The 20,865-nt window shown below is 39.5% G+C and overlaps 1 protein-coding gene across 1 annotated transcript in view; it reads right to left on the bottom strand.

Annotated features, from left to right (window-relative positions):
- lrig2 (leucine-rich repeats and immunoglobulin-like domains 2) overlaps positions 1–20,865 on the bottom strand; it is an 85,303-nt gene that overhangs the window by 48,486 nt on the left and 15,952 nt on the right. The window contains exons 3-4 of the mRNA XM_063066364.1: positions 820–891; positions 651–725 (exon numbers count right to left, since the gene is read on the bottom strand). Of these exons, the coding sequence (XP_062922434.1) occupies positions 651–725; positions 820–891 (147 nt within the window). The remainder of the gene's footprint in view (positions 1–650; positions 726–819; positions 892–20,865) is intronic.

Below are 20,865 nucleotides of genomic sequence, written 5' to 3'. Positions count from 1 at the left end.
ATAGAAATGGTTAAAAGATTCAGTAGATTTAAAAACTCAACTGTTCTCTCAAATCACTGCTTCCTCTCACCTCAGCAGTAGTGATGCCACATATGCAAAGACTGGATATTCTTAAAACAAGCAGTGTTAAATCACACAACATAAAACACAGAAGTAAAAAGGAATGGTGTACTTCAGGATGTTTTAAATAATCCATCACTTGCACAGCTCACTTTAATATCAAGCTGGAGGCCAACTGGGAGATAGACAACTTGGTTTATAGTGAATGTGAATTCATCCCTAGCTTAGCTTTCCTTTGGTTGAATGTATCACAGAATGATTGACAAGGAAGGGAAAGACTGAAGATAAGAAACCATGGACCCAGCAGCTGCAGGAGCACTGTTTTGGACCAGCACAGAATTAACTCTAATTTAATTGCACAACATCAGAACTAAGCATAAAAATAGAAAGACTGTTCATTTTTCAAGAACATTACACAATAAAGTAAATGGATAGTGGCATTGGGGACTAAAAAATAATAATTTAGTGAGCAGGTATTTTTGCAAAGTGAGTGATTGGAAAGTGTCCTGCTCTTCCTTAGGAGAAAATGTACAAGAATTTAAAGTACAATAAACAATGTACATTCAGGTTACAGATAATATTGTACTTACAGAGACAAGGTGGTAATGTTAGCTGTTACAACTCCTAATGATGGGATTGAAGTGAGTAGATTATAGTTGATTTTCCTTGAGAAAGAAAGATCAATTAGCAAAAATTCTGATATTTGTTAATTAATTATTTGAAGTACTCAACAAATTTAAATTTTGGCAGAATACTCACACTTCCAGTAGTCCATAAAGACCATCAAATACAGCATCATTAATGGAAGCTAATCTGTTACGACTCAGATCTCTGCAATGGAACAAATCAAAAATCAATTCCATCCTCCAATATAATTTTTCTCATATGAAGATGGTCATAATGCAGTCATATACTCGGCAGTTCATATGCTAGTCACGCAAAATCCCCCCTCATCCAATCACCCAGTCCTTGCTGACCTATAAAGACTATTCTTTCAGATTTACATTCATCATCATTTTGAAACATTTCCACAGCTTTCCTAATCTCCTTTAACTATCTTTTAAAAAAGTTATTTATTGAGATAGAGCATGGAAAAGTTGCTCTTCCAGCCCTATGAGCCGCGTCACCCAGCAACTCCCAATTTAACCCTAGCCTAATCGTGGGACAATTTACAATGACCAATTAACCTACCAACCAGCACACAGTTGTACTGTGGGAGAAAACGCATTCTGTCACCGGGAGAACATACAAACTCCTTACGGACAGTGGCGGGAATTGAACTCGAGTCACAGGTACTGTAAAGCATTGTGCCAACCATAATGCTACCATGCTTTTGTCTGAAATCTGTGTCCTTATATGTTATAAGGACGTAGAAAAGCAAGTTGTTGCTGGATGGGGAAAGTGGTTGGATATACATTTGTTGCTTGTGAGTTCCATGAAACAAAAGAAAATGGGCTCCAGATCAAGCTCCCCTTGACTACAAGGGAAACTAATTATAGCATTAGTGTTTACAATGACCATTTTTGCTTTTTGGAGATGTGCAATAAGTGCGTTTGTAGTATGCACTGCAACTTCAGATTTAAAAAAACATCACAAACTAAATTTAACAGACAACATCACAGTTCCCTTCTTTTTCAGCCCAAGTTATTATTAGCTTGCATAATACAATGTACAGATGCATTTGCTCTGTAGGGTCAATATATTAAGTTACACATCTTCAGCTTCACATTCTGTACGGAGCAAAGAACCCCTTGTTAAGTTGTTAAAATGAGTGATCCATCAACAACTGCTAAATGCTCTACTCAGTGAAAAGTTGAATGTTTTAGAAGCTCCATAAGCATGCATTCTTTTGCCTGGAGAGAGGACAGCCGTCTCCTGGTGCTGACAGCCCAAACGTGGATATCTGACTTCAACTCTACCATAATCTTGCACAACAAGAAAGATAACTGAGCCACTTTGGTACAAGTTTAATCACAGTCTGCTGCTCAGTCACAATCTGCACATACCTGCTGACAGACTGAACGTGTGTGAACAATGTCTCTATTAATGTGCATTCTGGAATTTATCCACAGTTTCTGTTCACATTTTGCTTGAGAAATGTCATCTGTAAACTATTATGTGATAGCAAAGTCGTAATGAATATACAGGCCATTAATTCTAGATATATTTGTTATTACTGATGCATTCATTGCTGTATGAAATAACAGCCTGCCTTGAAAATACATGGGATTAATGTAGGATTACTGAAAATGGGTGGCTGGCGATCAATATGGACTCACTAGGCTGAAGGCCCACTTCATGCTGTCCTTCCTTCCCTCCCTCCATGCATGACTTCTTTACGATGTTTTGTGTAATTTATCTGATTTTCTATCAGTTTCTCGTGCTTTTACGCAGAAAGGAACAGATTTTGCTGAGAAAATGATAAAAGTTTGTCTATATTCTGAGAGGCATTGGCCAGAAAGATCTTTTGTCTGAGATATAGCCTTATTGCGCAAAAACTAGATGGATGTTCAGTGCATCATTAGGAGTACCTTTCGGCTGATATCAGAATATATACTCCCCCACCCCCCACCCAGTACACTCACAATTATTACTCCATACAAGAAATAACTAAGGTTCTTACTGGATTTCCCTTCACGTGCAATAATCTCAGGGCTAATTTTAATCCAATTTTTTAAAAAGATTAACAATTTAGTAATCAACCCCTATGAATAGAAAATTAACATTATTAGCAGCTCTGTCTCTAGGATGGTTAGCAGTTATTATTTTTATTAAAAAAATATGCTTGTGGCTCTAAAATGAATCTTGAAGCCTGAACCTTTAAAGTCAAATACTGATTACTCTCTGGTTAACAAAACCTACAGATTATACTGGATATTTGTTCCAGTCTCCAGCTGGAAGTGCTCTGTTTCTTCATCATCTAAATCTAAAGCTGTATAGGTAGTAGACTCACATCCATCTTCAGTATTCAAGATACCAAAAGGAACAAATTAAGTTTTAAAAATTGCCAATGAGTGTTGACAGTGTTATTCACTACAATCAAAACTTGTTACTTACACATGTATTTTTAACATGACTGTGAAGTTTAAGTTTATAGTATGATTCAAGCTTAAAAAAACCATCCAATTTGTTTGCACTGCATGCCTAGGTGCAAGATCTCCAACTAGTCACAACAGCCCTTGACAAATAATGGTAAACAGAAAATTAATCAATTCCATAGATGGCATCAGACACTTACTTAGTGGAAAAGAAACTACCTAAGCTATTTTAGTGAAAGTAGCACACCGAGTCACCACTGTAAAAACTGCAGAATCTGAAGAACAACCTTTTTAAGAAACTGATGAAAACTTACGGATCTGTAATATTAGCTGTCTCTGTTTCCACATATTCTGCCTGAACTTTTAGTATTGTGTTTTTATTATTGCAACAATCAGTTTTCTTTTGGATCATATTAAATGATCAATTACTTTTGCACATTTGTACCTCATTTGCATTTAAAATACATTCTCAGGGACAAGAGCACTAGTAGAATTAGTACTGAGGGTTCTTTATAGGGTTAAAGAAAGATGGAGAACTGAGAACAATACTGCACTGGGAACGGAGATCATGGTTCTCCACTAGCAGACTTGCACAAATGAATTAAAGTGATCTCATTAGCATGTGACTCAGGTGTTCAGTGAGCCACAGAAATAAACCTGTTGGGTGCAGCCACTCTGCACCGAGATGCGGAGCTCAAGAATGTGTCCTGACCAACATGGCAATTGTCTCATAGACTTTGTTACAAATCTCCTAATTGAGGAGAGCTGTGCCAAAGCAAACAGCATGGAAGACAACAGCTTCCATCTCATTTAACAGAAGGCAATGAAAAATCACAGGATATGCATAGTTTGTCAATACATGGAGCAGCCCACACAAAATGCTGGAGGAACTTGGCAGGTGAGGTAGCATCTCTGGAAGGAAATGAATAGTCAAGAATGAAGAGTCTCAGTCTGAAACAGCGACTCCTTATTCCCCTACATAGATGCTGCCTGATCTGCTGAGTTCCTCCAGCATTGTGTCTGCATCTGTGTTGCTCCAGATTTCCAGCATCTGCAGTAACTTGTGTCTACATGGAGCAACCACTGCAGTAATGGCACATGCACACCATACCAGCCAAGATGCAATGACCAGTTCTGATCACACTGCCTGCCCCAACCCAGCCAATCCCAGTTTTTATAGGAAAACCATAACACATTAAGTAGATATTAAGATACTAGAGCATGTAGGTGTTAAGAAAGAGGATGTGCAGGAGCTTTCGGAAAGCATCAAGTTGGATAAGTCACTGGAACCAAACGAGGTGTACCCCAGGCTACTGTAGGAGGCGAGGGAGAAGATTGCTGAGCCTTTGCCAATGATCTTTGCATCATCAATGGGGATGGGAGGACTTCCGGAGGATTGGAAGGTTGTGGATGTTGTTCCATTATTCAAGAAGGGAAGTAGAGATAGCCCAGGAAATTACAGAACACTGAGTCTTACTTCAGCAGTTGGTAAGTTGATGGAGAAGATCCTGAGAGGCAGGATTTATGAACATTTGGAGAGGCATAATATGATTAGGAATAATCAGCATAGGTAGGTCATGCCTTAAGAGCCTGACTGAATTTTTTTAAAGTGTGTGACTAAACACATTGATGATGGTTGAGCAGTAGATGCAGTGTACTTGGATTTCAGCAAGGCATTTAGCAAGGTACCCCATGTCAGGCTTATTGAGAAAGTAAGGAGGCATGGGATCCAAGGGGAAATTGCTTTGTGGATCCAGAACTGGCTTGTCCACAGAAGTCAAAGAGTGGTTGTAGCTGGGTCATATTCTGCATGGAGGTCAATCACCAGTGGTATGCCTCAGGGATCTGTTCTGGGACCCCTACTCTTCGCGATTTTTATAAATGACCTGGATGAAGAAGTGGAGGGATGGGTTAGTAAATTTGCTGGTGACACAAAGGTTGGAGGTGTTGTGGAAAGTGACAGCAGGACATTGATAGGATGCAAAAATGGGCTGAGAAGTGGCAGATGGAGTTCAACCCAGATAAGTGTAAGGTGGCTCATTTTGGTAGGTCAAATATGATGACAGAATATAGTATTAATGGTAAGACTCTTGGCAGTGTGGACGATCAGAGGGATCTTGGGGTCCGAGTCCATAGGACACCCAAAGCTGCTGCGCAGGTTGACTCTGTGGTTAAGAAAGAATATGATGTATTGGCCTTCATCAATCATGGGATTGAGCTTAGGAGCTGAGAAGTAATGTTGCAGCTATACAGGATCCTGGGCAGACCCCACTTGGAGTTCTGTGCTCAGTTCTGGTTGCCTCACCATAGGAAGGATGTGAAAATCATAGAAAGGCTGCAGAGGATATTTACAAGGATGTCATCTGGGTTGGGGAGCATGCCTTATGAGAATAGGTTGAGTGAACTCGGCCTTTTTTTCTTGGAGCGACGAAGGATGAGAGGTGACTTGATAGAGGTGTACAAGATGATGAAAGGCATTGATCGTGTGGATAGTCAAAGGGTTTTTCTGGGCTGAAATGGCTAGCATGAAAGAGCACAGTTTTAAGGTGCTTAGAAGTAGGTACAGAGGAGATATCAGGGGCAAGTTTTTTTTAAAATGACGCAGAGAGTGGTGAATGCGTGGAATGGGCTGCCGGCAATGGTGGTGGAGGTGGATATGATAGGGTCTTTTAAGAGACTCCCAGACAGGTACATGAGCTTAGAAAAATTGAGGGCTATGGGCAACCCTAGGTAATTTCTCAGGTAAGGACACGTTCGGCACAGCTTTGTGGGCTGAAGGGCCTGTATTGTAGGTCTGCTATGTTTCTATATTACCTAGACAGTGAAGATTGCCGTGATGAAATTACTGTTCCATTGGTACTGGAGCTCCAGGTGAGGGCAGCAGCAAATAGCACAAGCTGCTGTTTAGAGTCCAGGACCAAAAGTACAACGAATCAGCCACTTCGGGGTTATCAATGTAATTTCTATATGAACAGCCAACAAGTGGCCCAAAATCACTAAAGACGTTTCTGAAGAAAAGAATCTTCAGCAAATTCAAAGTGAGTTTATATTGAACAGTATTCTTGTGCAACCTTACCAACTGTGAAGGGGATAAATATTAATTTAATCTTCCCATTTAGGTTCTAGCGCATCAATAAAACCTGTAATAAGCTGTCTGGACTTGCCCCAAATATCCTGAAAGCCACTGATCAACATGGTATTGTCTGGACATGACCCAAGGAGTTCTGACAGAGAGAGTATTCTTTTGGGAGAATCTAGAACAAGGTGTCACTGTTTGAATAAAGGGTAATACCCACTTCAGGTAGATGAAGCATTTTTGTTCTCATTCGAAGATAAATAAAACTATTTATTTAGAGATACTGCGCAGAATACGCCCCTTCAGCTCTTCTAGCTGCACTGTCCCAGCAACCTCCAATTCAACCCTAGCCTAATCATGAGACAATTTACAATGACAAAGTTAACAACCGGCAAGTCTTTGAACTGTGGGAGGAAACTGGAGTACACAGAGAAACCCCATGAATTCCACAGGGAGGATGTACAGACTTCTTACAGAAATGCTGGGAACTAACTCCAAACTCCAATGCCCCGAGACCCAATAGCATTGCACTAACCGCTATGTTACTGCGGCTCCCTAGTAAGCCCGTGGAACTTTATTTCAACAGAGGTAGAACAACTCTTGATAAGTTTGTAACATTTGTACAATGGGCTGAAATAATTGCAGATCTGGTCACTACAGCATACTGCCAATCAACAAAATACACCAAATTGCAGCTTCATCTGCTATGAAATGCAGTGTTTGTAAAAATTACATCAATTAAAATTGCAATTACTGTGCATGGATTCTACCTGCTGTCCTTAAAAGCAAGTCATAACCGAAAATGTTGATGGAGCCATGCTCTCCAGTTGATTAGTTTCCAACCTGATTGCACATCATTAATCTTGAAAACTCCTCATGTTATTTCAAGCATTAAAACGTGCAGACATTTATATTTAGTAATTCACTTCAGTTTAAGATTATCAAACCTTCCGGAATGCTTTAATCCAAAAATAATTCTATTGGGAGAAAAATATTTTCTAGTTACCATATTCCTGAAAAAGATTAAATTTCTTTTTGAGCTGTTGTCCTTAAATACAGTTTTTATATTCTCACTAGATTCAAAATAAATTTGCACTCTCAATAGGTATAGAAAACTGGAAAAAAATACTCTATGAATGGGTAAGAACAAGATGAGTGCATTAGAAATGAAGGATCTCTTACAATATCCATGCACAGGCCACAGAATTGGAAATGCACCTAATGCAAAAAAATCAAAGACTATTGCATCACAGAGGGGTTGCATTTTACAATTTCCCAAAATATCAACCCCACCCACCTCTTTTCCCCAGTGAATCTCATGTTAAAAGTGGAGGTATGTTCCTATGTGGTGTTTTCTCTCATATTAAGCCATTTTATCAGTGATGAAAAAAATGACCCAATGACATTACATAACGCACCTGAGACAAACATTAGGCTCAGGAAATGGACAAGGCTCACTGATTAGGAAAGGGTTTAGGAAGTGAGGATATCAGGGTAAAAAAATGAGATTAGAGGATTGGTGTTGATGGGGAAAAGGTAGTGTAGTAATTCTGGGGGTAACGGGTTAAAGCATGATGACTAGATCAAGCACAAGTTAAGCCCGAGAGATCAATTTAAGGGACATGTGCAAGGGCATGCCATGACTAATGTAGCTCCCTATGAAGCATCTATGAAAATACCTTGCAAAAGAACATCATGGCAGAGCTGTGCGCTGAGACATTTGTTCAGTTGTCCTCCAACTGGAAAGAGTACAAAAGGAAACTTGGCTGTGACTGCCAACCCAAATGATGTAGTGACATCATTCCCAAATCTTACTTCCCCACTTTGAGTAAATAAAAATTCACAAAATTTCTTTTGCATTTAGTATTCTCTCCCTCACCCTTCCCCAACAAGTCCTGTTAAGAGCAAATTTTATTCAGTATCACAAAGTGTTGGATAGTGACTATGAATTACACAAATGCAAGTTTGTTATCCAAACTGAAAGCTGGGGAGGGTGAATAAAATAACTACTGCACAAAGCAGCCTGCAGGAGTAATCCTGTATCAAATTTCAGCTAAAGACATTTCTGATTAAATATAACTCTTTTTTTGGCGTGTGCCTGTGTGCGTGCATCCATGATGATGGCTTTTTTTACAAGGCGTGGAGCGAGCGAGAGAGAGACTGCGTGGCACACCATTCCTCACACAGACATTTTCGCAATATTTTCCCTTTACTTTATGAGGTCGAATTGCGATCTCGACACTCCACTCAGCATGGATGTCATTGCGCCACCAGCCGGCCCTAGTTTTAACTCCTGATTGATAACCGAAGAACTACAGCCAGTACTGCAACCGACAGTACAGGGCTGCTACAGAATACTGGCCTCAGTCAAACTACTTTCAGCTGCTTCAACAATCTTCGTTCACAAACTGAGGTAATTAGTAAAGACTGCAAAGCTTCATAAAATGGCAATGCAGAGATTTCCACCCTCACATTCCAGGATGTCACTACAATGAAAAAAGTTATACAACCAAGAAATACCAGGTTTACAAGAGCAGGTCCAAAGCTACACATTTCCGAGTCCACAAAACATTCCCACTACTTCAAAGACACATCAGGAATGACATGAAGTTCTACCCACTCAACCAGACGAATGAGTCCACAAACACCCAAACAATTCAATACCAACTTGGAGAAAGCACATAGCTAAACTTCCACATCCATTTGCTAAAACATCCAACACAAAGCAGCAGCACTGTGGACCTTCATGTGCAAATCGTTTATATAACAAGCACTATAAATGCTCACCAAAACGTATTTGGAAGTTGTTTACAAACCAAAAATCTACTCTACCACTGAAAACGAGGAAACAGATCTAAGCACTGTCTGCAGATTCTCCTTCAAGTCACACAATATTCTGACTTGGGAAAAATACCACCATACGTCACAGGGGCCTAGTCCCGGAATTCTCATTTGAACTACATAGTGGTACAGCTTCAGCAGGGACTGAATTGGCTCAAGATGGCAGCACACCAGGACTTTCACAAATTCATCTTGCCTGTGAAATCTATTATCCACACCCACGAATTAATAGGAGCTCCTACTGATACACGTGCCAGATTTGTCTTTTTGATTTTAAATTTCCTGATGATGGTCATCATACGACTATTAGAAGGGGGCTAGTGTTCTACAAAGCAAAAGATCTGCTTAACACTGGTATTGGTAATATTTTCATACCATGCTTGGCAATAAACTCCCCACTCTGAATGTACTGAAGGATGAAGTTAAAAGTAGGGTGTGATGAGATTTGGCATGAGAAGTTAGGAGACCCAGGAAATAATTCTGAGAAATCACTGGAGTGGAGGCACAAGTAGTATTAGTTTAGCAATAAAGAATAACAAAATCAAAAAAATTCCTGCTATAATTTCACAAGATTTGCAAATTTATAAGATTGTAACATTTCAAAAATATTCCCATCGCTGTCTGTAAGGAGTTTGTATGTTCTCCCCGTGACTGCGTGGGTTTCCTCCCATAGTGCAAAGATGTTTCAGGTAGCAGGTCAATTGTCTTCCATATGATGCAGTGATGCAGCATGTTGGGATGCTCTCTACTACACTTCCGTCAGATACGAGCATAAATGCACATAGTCCAGTTCAATTCAGCTTGGTCAGAAGGTAGAGGTATTGGTGAGCTTCATTGATTGTGTAGAATGTGTTCTGGAACCTAGAAAGGTTGTGCGAGATATGTACTCCCAGGAGTTTGAAACTGCTCAGCTTCCACTGCCGTGCTGTCGATGTAAAGAGTGTCAGAGATGTGACTGCTGAAGTCTATAACCATGTCCTTTGCCTTGTTGACATTAAGAGGCACCAGGACTCAAGCTCTTCCACCTCCTCTCTATAGGCCAACTCATCATAGTCGGTGATGAGCCCCACCACCATCGTCTCATTGGTGAACTTGACAACGATTACTCTGGTGTTTAGCCATGCAGTCACGTGTGAGCAGAGTGTACGGCAATGGGCTCAGCACACAGCAACATGGAGGGGCATCCATGTTGAGGATGATGGGGAGGGAGGAGTGGTTGTGCATCCTGACTATCTAAGGTATGTTGGTTAGGAAGTCCAACTCCTACCCTTACCAAGGAGTAGGATTTTGCTCAAGAGTCTGTGGGACAATAGTGCTAAATGCCAAACTGAAATTCAGAAAAAGCATTCTGACACAAGTGTCCTTGCTGTCTAAGTATATTAGGGCTAGATGCATGACATATGCGATATGGCATCTGTCATATTGGTGAGTATCCAGTGTAGCAGGAATGGAGATTTTGATGCATGCCGTTCAAAGCACTTCATGTTTATTGTCATCACTGCCATTAGGCTGTAGTCATTTAGTTCTGAAAATGTAGAGTTCTTTCAATGGTGGCTGATTTAAAGCATGTGGGGATAGCAGTCTGGATTTGTGAAGTGTTGAAGATGTCCGTGAAGATATCAGTGTACTTGGCCTGGGATGTTGTCTTGCCTAGCCGCCTTATGGGGGATGGGGGGGGGGTGGCTCTTTGTTGAGTCCTTCTCACATCTGCTGTTGTTACAGGCAGTGGCTGCTCACCTGGGGGGGGGGTAGTTTTCAGGGTTGGTGTTGTGCTATATGCCTCAAATTGAGCATAAAGGAAGTCTGTTTAGAGAGTCTGGGAGGGAGGTGTCACTGGTACAATTGATGCTGTTTTTCCTTGCGTAGTCAGTAATGTCCTTGAAACCCAGCCTCTTATACTGAGGATCGTTATTGGACAGGTGCTCTGAATTTTTGATGCATAGGCAGTCTTTGCCCTCTTGATGCCCAGGAATTTTCCTTGCTGCCCTGACAGCTGTTCTGTCTCCAAACTTAAAGGCAACACCCCGGGCTTTTTGTAGGGAGGGCACATCTGCATTCAGACAGGACATCTGGTTGGGCTGAGAAATAGTCATCCTTGTGGTACAAGATGTGCAACCATGACATCACCAGCTTTGGACCCAAGTAAGTGGGAAAACAAGAAGAAAATGGGAGCAGGAATATGCCACTTTATCCATCAAGTCCACCCTGTCATTCAACATGATTCTAGCTGTTCTGCATCAGTCAAAGCCAATGACTTAGCAACAGTGTGCTGCAGAGTAGTTTTAACAATCCAATACTGTTTTTGCTTTTACCTCATCTTTTCCCCTTGTATTCTGCATTATCCATGAAGCACACATCTGGGGAATATAACAATATAACAAAAATCTGTTTAATGTAGTCTGCTTAGGTTAACTTGTTTATTTCAAGAGGAAATACAAGCTGGAAGCATATTTCAATAACAATGGTTTAAACAAAACAGCTTAAAAGTTGTCATGTTTGTCCCACAATGATTTTTTTATTTGGCTTGAATTCTGAATCAATAAATGACGACAGAATCAATAGTTCAATGCATATAACAGCAGAGGAAGATAAATTATTCACACCACAGACATTATGCAGGGAACAGGTGCTGAAAATATAGCCTTTGAGTGCTATCACTGAATTATTCACATAGTGGGAAAAGCTTATAACATGTCTAGGAAATGCAAGCCTACAGATTTCAAGACTTAAAGAGGCCTTAATTTTTCCAGCATTCCAACATAAAGTTACGGATGTATTGTTCCGCTGATGCAGTTATAAAGGCGGCAAGACAGCGACTATATTTCATCAGGAATTGGAGGAGATTTAGTTTGTCACCCAAAAAACTCAAAAACTTCTACAGATGTACTGTGGAGAGTATTTGACTGGCTGCATCACTTCTGGTATGGGGGTGGGGGGGGGGAGGGGTCTACTGCACAGGACCGAAAGCTACAGAATGTTTTAAAATTAGTCAGCTCCATCTTGGGTACTAGCCTCCATTGTATCCAAGACACCTTCAAGGAGCAGTGCCTCAGAAAGGTGGCATCAATTAAAGACCCCCCCATCACCCAGGCCATACTCTCTTCTCATTATAGCCACCTGGAAGGCAGTAGAGAAACCTGAAGACACACTCAGCGATTCAGGAACAGCTTCTTCTCCTCTGCCATCCGATTTCTAAATAGGCATTCAATCCTTAAACACTACCTCACTTTTCAAAAAAAAATTACTTCTGTTTTGCACTATGTTTAAATCTAACTGTTTAACATACATCTCACTGTAATTGCTTTACACTTTTTCTCTTTCTATATTATGTATTGCACTGTACTGCTGCTGCTAAGTTAATAAAATTCACAATATATGCCAGTGCTAGTAAACCTGATTCTGATTCTAACTTCCCTTTCAGCGTTGAGCTTTTGAAACACTTATACGACCTGGCATTTTTGCAGTGTGAACTGAAGTCTCAAAGGCTCAATACAGTTGTGGCATAGTGGCCCAAAATAGATTCTGGGCCAGAGAATGGGGAATGACCAATGCACGGCCATTGCTGAAGTGGACTTGCAGGCAATTTGATGCAGCAGAACTAAAGCAAGGAGAGGCAGAGCCTGGCCCAGGCCTGAGAGTGAAGAAAAATCTGAGGCTTAATCGATTTAAGAATTGGAAATGTCGAGTAGGGGCCCAATCAAGATGGCGGGGACCAAGCCCAAGAGCACATCAGAGCGGCAGGACCCAAGTGTGAGAGTGAGGATCGACCTGATGTTTGGATGATTAAGTGCCAGGCCAGATTGAGAAGGTCACGGAATCAGGGGATGGGCCTGTTCAACTCACTGCTCCGTGATGCTTAAACTTGGCTCTGCACTGAACTGAGGCTGTGGCATGCTCTTGAATCAGCAATAGATTTATGCCCAGGTTTACGTCTGTAGACAGATTCCCTTTAGTAAACTGCAGTCCTGAATGCTATTTGCTTACTTTTATTGTCTGCATGATTTTTCCCCCTCTCTGCACATTGGATATTTGATGGTCTTTTTTTTTAAAAAAAAGGTTCTGTTGGGTTTCTTTGTTTTGTGGCTGCATGCAAGGAGACGAATCACAAGGTTGCACAAAATATACATACTTTGATAATAAATGTACTTTGAACTTTGATATATTAAGGTGTACTAGCTGTTATGAAATAAAGGTTTGTATTTCTGTGGTTTAACATTCATAGTACAGCAAAATCCTTTATACTCCATTTTCCCCACCATTGAAAACTTAAGTGCATATAATCAATGTCATAACAAGTTTAATTACACATGAAAACAGCATTGGGATTTTTTTTTGAAAGTTCATCAGTTTTATAAACACAAGAGGCTCTGCAGATGCTGAAACACAAAATGGCAAGTCAGGCAGCTTCTATGGAGGATTATAAACAGTGGGCGTTTGCGGTCAAGAACTTTAATCTGGACTGAAAAGGAAGGGGGGTAAAGGTCAGAATAAGGAGGGGGGAAGAGGGGAAGGAGTACAAGATGGCAAGAGCTCGTACTCTTCAGTTTTATCACTAAAGCAGAAATCATTTGCTAATTCTTCTGCACACCAAGCTATTTACCTATGTGAAAGTTAAGTAACTTGGAATTAGCTAGTTATGATGGTGTTTTGGAGACTGCTACATCACAGTTGAGGGTTAGACATAAGATAGGAGAATGTACCATTACAACCATGATGAGGCTCAAATTGTGATGAGAGGCATTTTGACTGGGTCTTGAGTCACCAGAAAACTGCTGCAAATAGAATAACTTCAATCCAATAGATTGAACAGAGCGCAACGGTACTGTAATCACTGTATACTTAGCTTTGAAAGAGCCACACTTTCTTGTGGATAAAAACTATAACCAATGTGTTAACTTGCTAAGAATTTAAGACGCTTTCCAAAGTAAATCAGGGCCTTATCTTTACTGTCATCCAAATATTATTCAAAGGTATTTACTAAAGAGATCTCACTAAGCATCTACCATTAAATCCAACACTAAACTAGCACAGTGAAAAGTAAAATGATTAGTGAAACAATATTCCACCTGAACAGAGATGCCATAGTACCTCTTACCAGAGTATATGACACCCAAAAATAGTACTCTGCAATAACCTTTTATGACAGAATGAATAGGATCTAGTCCACTAATCAAACAAAAGACTGAACTCCAGCCCTACACTAACTGGGTAGAACCAGACAGTTAACAACCAATTTGAGTATTAACACTTGGCCAATAATGGCAGTTTAACCATTCTGGCTACCCTCTTACATGGATGTGAAGATTCCTAAAGCCAGGCAGTGGAGAATAGCCAGTCAAGTTTATACTCAGTCACTTAAACAGGCCATTTGTCTCACTCAGTTTCTGGAACATTGCTATCAAGACACTGGCTGCCTCATTTCCTACATAATGACATGGATCACAATTCCAAGGTATTTATTAACTTCTTGTAAAACAAGATGTGATATCTTGATATCTGAATGGCACAAAATGCATAAGAATTAAGCAGATGAATGGCTTTGTGATGAACAAAATAATCTAAGTGACCCAAACAAACATTACAGATCCTCCAGCTTTACTTCTAAACATATGCATGCAATCCATTTTGTAGCTTGCAAACAGCAACGGAATGATAAAAGAATTCATTGTCAAAAAGCATTTACATGCATCTGCATTATCCAAGATCTACCTCCAAGCGCACCACGACCATGTCGTGGTTTGGAGGCTTGCATGCCTGAATGACCGCTGGAGCCAGAGTTTTATGCTTTGCTCTTGGTAGAATCACCTATGCCAAATTGGTCACAGTAAAGGACAGCATGGTCCACCAGTCCTCCAGATTTGAAGGTTCAGCTCAGGGCTAACAACACTGACTGGTAAAATAAAATTGTTACGGAAACAGCAATGAAGAATCCTTCTACATCTGAGTGCGATGATATTCCTAAGTATCCACCCGGGACTTCATAATTGACAGTAGTGAAAACCAAGAAGTAGGAAGCCCTGAGCACTGCCAGAGATAGAGGACCTTCATTGCTGCTCTAAACACCTACGACATAAAAGACAGCAAGTTTCAAGATTCAAGATTATTTAGTCATTTCCAGCACACGAGTGTAAAGTAGTTGAATTTGTTACTCCAGATCTGATGCAGTACAAAAGATAAAAATTAAAAACACAACAAATACATATGATAGCTTATATAGATAGATTGATTGTATGTCCATAAAGTGACACTAGGAATAGGTGTGTCTGTACACAAGGTGATTGACAGGAAGTTAGACAATAGTGGTGGTGGGGGTTATGGAGGGGTGGTTCACGAAATGCAAGTATATTTTCTTCAATTTATGGGCCACAATAATTCTAGAAAAAAAGTTTTTTTCTTCAAGGAATACTAGTTACTGCTTTTGCTGTAGATCACAGCAACGGATCAATGTCTCATAGTTCACACCTACAATATATGCAAAACATCACAAAAGTTGGAAGAGAACAAACAATTCACTCCCCATATGTTCAAAACAATATCATTGGATGTTAAGTGAACAAGTACAGAGAGGAGAGAAAATGCTTCCTTTGTCTGTTTTCATTAACTTTTTGCATTGCATCACATCACAATTGCACCTAATGCGCAGCTTACTTGCAAACCCCAAATAAAATCTCCATTCAATCAGCTGGATGATAGAAGGCATCCACAGCACTATCAGTTTTAAAATCATAAAAATATACAGACTAGAAAAGGGCTCTTACATCCTATTTCACTGCCAACGGTGATGCCTATCAGTACAGAACCATTTGTCCAAGGCCCATATCCCTCCCTCTACTCCTTTCCTAGCCAAATGTAACATTACCTGCCTGAAATTTGGCATTCATTTCAAACATTTACCACTGTGATAAACCTATCCTCAGATTTTCTTTAAATTTCTCCCCTTTGACCTTATATTTGTGACCTCAAGTTTTTCTGAAGGTCGTTGACATGAAACAGCAACTTTGTTTTCTTTCTACCTACGGCGCCTTACTAGATAGAAAATGGGTTTTTCTTCAACTAGTGTAAAATAATGTTCGTTTGTTGGTTGATACCATGGTTAAATTTAACTCACTGCAATGATGGCAGAGTGCAGTATTGAGGGTCATCATCAGAAGTCTGTCAGGGTCATCTACTGTATCAGATGCTCCCAGTACAGCCTCCTCTACATTGGTGAATTTGTCACAGATTGTGGGATCACCTTGACAAGCAACTTTGCTCCGTCTGCAACAAGCAGGATGCCCCACTGGCAAAGCATTTCAATTCCAATCCCCATCCCCATTTCAACATGTCATTCCGTGGCCTCCTCTAATGGCACGGTGAGGCCACTCATCGTTTGGAGAAGCAACGCATCATGTTATGATTGGATAGCCTCTGACCTAACAGCATGAACTTCTATTTCTCCAACTCGACCTTCTGTTCTTTTCCATTCTCCTTTCTGGCTCCCCTAATACCCTTTCTATTCTCACCTGCCTATCAGCTCTCTCAGGTGCCCCTTCCCTTAATCAATTCTCTTCTCCAATCAGATTCCTCCTTCTTCAGCTTTTTACCTTTTCCACCCATCACCTCTCAGCTTCTCACTTCATTCCCCCCATCCCTCCACCATCCACTACTCACCTCCTCACCTTCAAGCTTGTACTCCTTCCCCTCCTCTATTTTCCTATTCTGGCTTCTTCCCCCTTCCTTTCTAGTCCTAATCAAGAGTCTTGGGCTAAAATATCAACTCTATTCCTTTCCATAGATGCTGCCTGACTGCTGAGTTCCTCCAGCATTGTGTGTTACTCTAGCTTCCTGGCATCTGCAGAATCTCACATTTAAGATAATCTACTGCTAGGAATAAAACCATTGGAATATGAAACAGTTAAAAATTAAAAAGTAATTCTGGTAATCAGAAAGCAGACTCAGAAGATTGCAACTTATAAGAAACTACTTACAATAAATAGTGTTTCCGTGAAACATTGATGTTGATACAATATTGTTATGCAATATATTCAAGACCAGTCAACAAGCAGAACTTCACAGGAAGAGTGATTATGTGATTAATTCAGAAACACAGGAATCCAAGTGGCAGTCTATTTTGTTTTAAATTCTCAATCTGCTATTATACAAGGTCTTGGTTGAATGTGACTGAATCATGTATACCTTTGCCTCATACTATATGCTGCAGCATCATTTAACAAAAACCAAAATTCTTAAGATTTAACTTAGCAATAATTGCTAGTTGCAGAAAAGAGGGATCCAGTTATTCACTGTATTGTTTCTGGTGGCTTCATTCCTTAACATTTTAGTCCTAATAGTTTTTAAGATCACTCTCTCTAATCAAGGAGTTTCTAGCTAACCAGCAGAAATTATTTATATCCCCTCTATTGTTTCCCATATCTTGAAAACTTCAAAATCACCCCATAACCTTAAAAATTCCATTAGTTTTTTGTAAAAAAAACATGAAATTTCATAATAAAATCATAAGGTGTTATGCTAGATCATATCCACATATGGAGATACTAAAGAAAACACAAAAGCTTGATCAAAGACAATTCAAGCAGAATTTTGGAAAGGAAAGAGCTGTAGAGAAATTTTAGGATGGAACTGTGAAATCTAGGGCCTTGACAAAGGGGTAAAATGATTACATTTATGATGGCTAAAAGGACAGAAATAGAGAATAGCAAATAATTTTAATAAATTAGGCCTACAGGAAATAGGGATGATCTAAACCAGTGGTTCCCAAACATTTTGGGTCACCACCTCCTTGACTCCTAGACCACATACCCAGCACACCACCCCCCTCTTTCCAGCCATTAAAATTTTTGATTTGCAATGCACAGTGAAAGAAAACAGAAAATGCAAATTCAAAGCAGTATCAAATCATTGTTAAAATTATTCAAATCTATTTAAAACTACAAATAAAATTCCTTTATTCCAGCAAAAACAATTTTCATCAACAATTTTAGGGCATACATTAGTTCAACTATTCACTACTTCATTGCTTTTTCACCTTTCAGTGGGATAGGTGTGCTTTGTGCAGTGGTCAGATAAATGTCACTCAGCAGTCTCTGAATTTTCGGAGTTTTATTGCTTTAAAAGAAGTTGGGCAACTGCACTGAAACTGTGCTCCACAAAATATGATGTTGGGAAGGCAATAAAGAATATCTTGATTTTTTTTTTAAAACAGTGCAAGATAGCATTCAGAGATCTCTTTCTGCAACCATATGATTTTTTTAAAACCCTCACCTTCAGCTCAAAGTCATTTTGTAGTGAGATCAGTTATTCCTCCACTCTTCCTGTTACTTCCTCATGACAAGCGTTCAGGAATGAATTTATTACCCAATCTGGAATTTGGATCCAGAGAAGATTCTGGAATCTCTCTAACTTGTCTTATGCAACTCACCCAGGTGGGCACAGTATATTTGAAAATCACCATATGGCATTCTTTCATTGTCTTCCACTCAGAGGGGCTAGGAAATTAGAAAAGGTCTTGACTGCACTTAATTAGGCTTAATTTGGACAGAAAAATGGAGATGACTGATTTGATTTTGATTAAGAGTCACATAACTTCTTTGTATAATTGGATTGATTTCATTAAACTTTGTGAATAATTCTGACAAATAAGAATGTCTTGCCTAATATCCTTGAGTTGATTACTGAAGGAAGAATTTGAATTTTCAAAGAATTTTATTAGAGTTTCAAAAATCACATAAAAGCATCTCAGGAAGTTTCCTTTAAGAGCCAACTATCTTCTGTGTACACAGCAAGTGTTCAAATTGGTCATCATTCTCAATACAAAACTCTCAAAACAGTCCAGAATTCAGAGCATGGGACTTGATTTTATTTACTGCTGAGGTAACAGTATTTAATGATTTGTGCAGCAGATCACTTATGTTTTCTTACGACAAGATGTTGTCTATGAAGTACAGTGATGGTAAGTATGTTAGGTACAGCTTTTATCAAGAAAATGATAACCCCTTGGTGGTGTCCCGTCATTGATGGTGCTCCATCTGTTGCACAAGAATATTGGTGAGTGGAATGCTCTTCTTTTTGAAAAATTGTTCACCAACCTGAGCTATTGACTCCCCTTTCACATGTTTCCAGCCCCCTTGCAAATAACAGCTATTGAACTATGCTTTCATCTTTTATGAAGCAAACATGACCAAGCAAAGACTTGTTGCCTGACAAAGTTCATTCATCCAATTACAGAGCAAATTTCTGTTGTTCAAAGAATGTTGCACATCGTGTCTTCCATGTTTCAGACATTACATCTATTCGTCTTTGAACAAACATGACACTGAATGGAATCGCTTTAATTATTTGGTCTGGTGACTTGTGCAAAACTGTACTCAGAATCTCCATTACTGCTGGCAGAACCAGTTCTCCAATTGTATGGGGCTTTCCAGATACAACAATAAAATATTTAATGAAGCACAGAAACCATTGCTGCTTTGATGTGAAGTGTTGGGAAACATGTTTTGAAGTATTCCATTTCTGAAGGTTTTCACGAACTGACTGAAAATAAGCGACGTTCTTGTTTGCTCCATCAGAGTGCATTATCTTCAAATATTCAAGAAGCCTTCAAATGTGGTCAACATCATCCAAAAGCGCAGAATCTGAATTTTACTCCACTGAACACCATACCCTTAATAATAGGAATAGCGCCACTGCATAATTAAGAGTATGGGAATTATATTAGCTAACACTGTACTACAGTAGTGAACTGCAATAATGTGTGGGCTGGGTGATCTCTTCACCGAGATTTCTTATGATACGCCAAATATAGAAGTGTCCAATTGCTTTTCAACTATAATGTGCTTTGAACAAAGTCTAAGAGAACAGTGAGTTAGCAAGTGATGAGGTGATTACCTGATCATTTGATCCTCAGTGCCTCAAACATGCTTATAAGTAATTAATTTCTTAAATCAAGCCAGCAATCTTTCATCAGCCCCCTTGCTACCAAACATCGACCACTGCCCCCCAGGGGTGGGGTGGGTGATCTTGCCTATCTTAGGGAACACTGATCTAAACCACCAAGGAACTTAGCAAGGACAAGAACCTTCAAATCAGAATGTGCCTTAATCATGAGTCAATGTAGGTCAGAAAGCATAGAAATGATAGAAAAATTGGTTTCCAAGTAGTACATGGGCAGAGAATTTGATATCCTCAAATTTACAAAGCTAGAACAGAAAGGTTAACTAAAGATGCCTTGAAATAAAGGTAACAAAACATTGGCATTTTCAGCAGTTTGCCAACTGAAGGGAACATGGCGAGGTCAGAGGTGGCAGTGAAGCAGAACTTGCTGCTGCCACCATAATTGGAAAGCCAATGCTATAAAGTAGCTGCCCCTTTCCTCAAAAGGAAAGAAAATTCACTTCAATCAGGGATCAATTATTCCCATACATGACCAACTTTGTTGAACAGAAATGCTACACTGAACTACTTTTTTGCTGATTTACCCCCCCCCCCCAAAAAAATGTTTTGGACTCCATACAATATTAAACTTCTATTTTTAAAATGCATTCTAAAAAGCAGTATACATAAAGGAAATTTACAACTACTGGACCACAAACTAATCTGCAGATTTTTATATATAAAGAAAACAATGCAGTCAGCTTTTGTTGATACATCAGATAGCTGTCATAATTTCAGGGAGTTCAAACTACTATGTGGTCCAAGAAACATTTGCATCAAATGCAGATTATCAGATGCAAAGTATCAACATTTACATTACACATCATGATACAGTTTGTTAATACCAAACATTGCTCAGACAGTTCTGGAAGCCTCAAAGAGTTTATGGTATTATAAATTCATCTTTTCTTTCAGAAACTT

This window comes from Mobula hypostoma, chromosome 13 (genome assembly GCF_963921235.1).
Source record: "Mobula hypostoma chromosome 13, sMobHyp1.1, whole genome shotgun sequence".
NCBI classification, from domain to species: Eukaryota; Metazoa; Chordata; class Chondrichthyes; order Myliobatiformes; family Myliobatidae; genus Mobula; species Mobula hypostoma.
The sequence above is the reverse complement of the archived record's forward strand: the minus strand, read 5'-3'. Positions and strand labels throughout refer to the sequence as shown.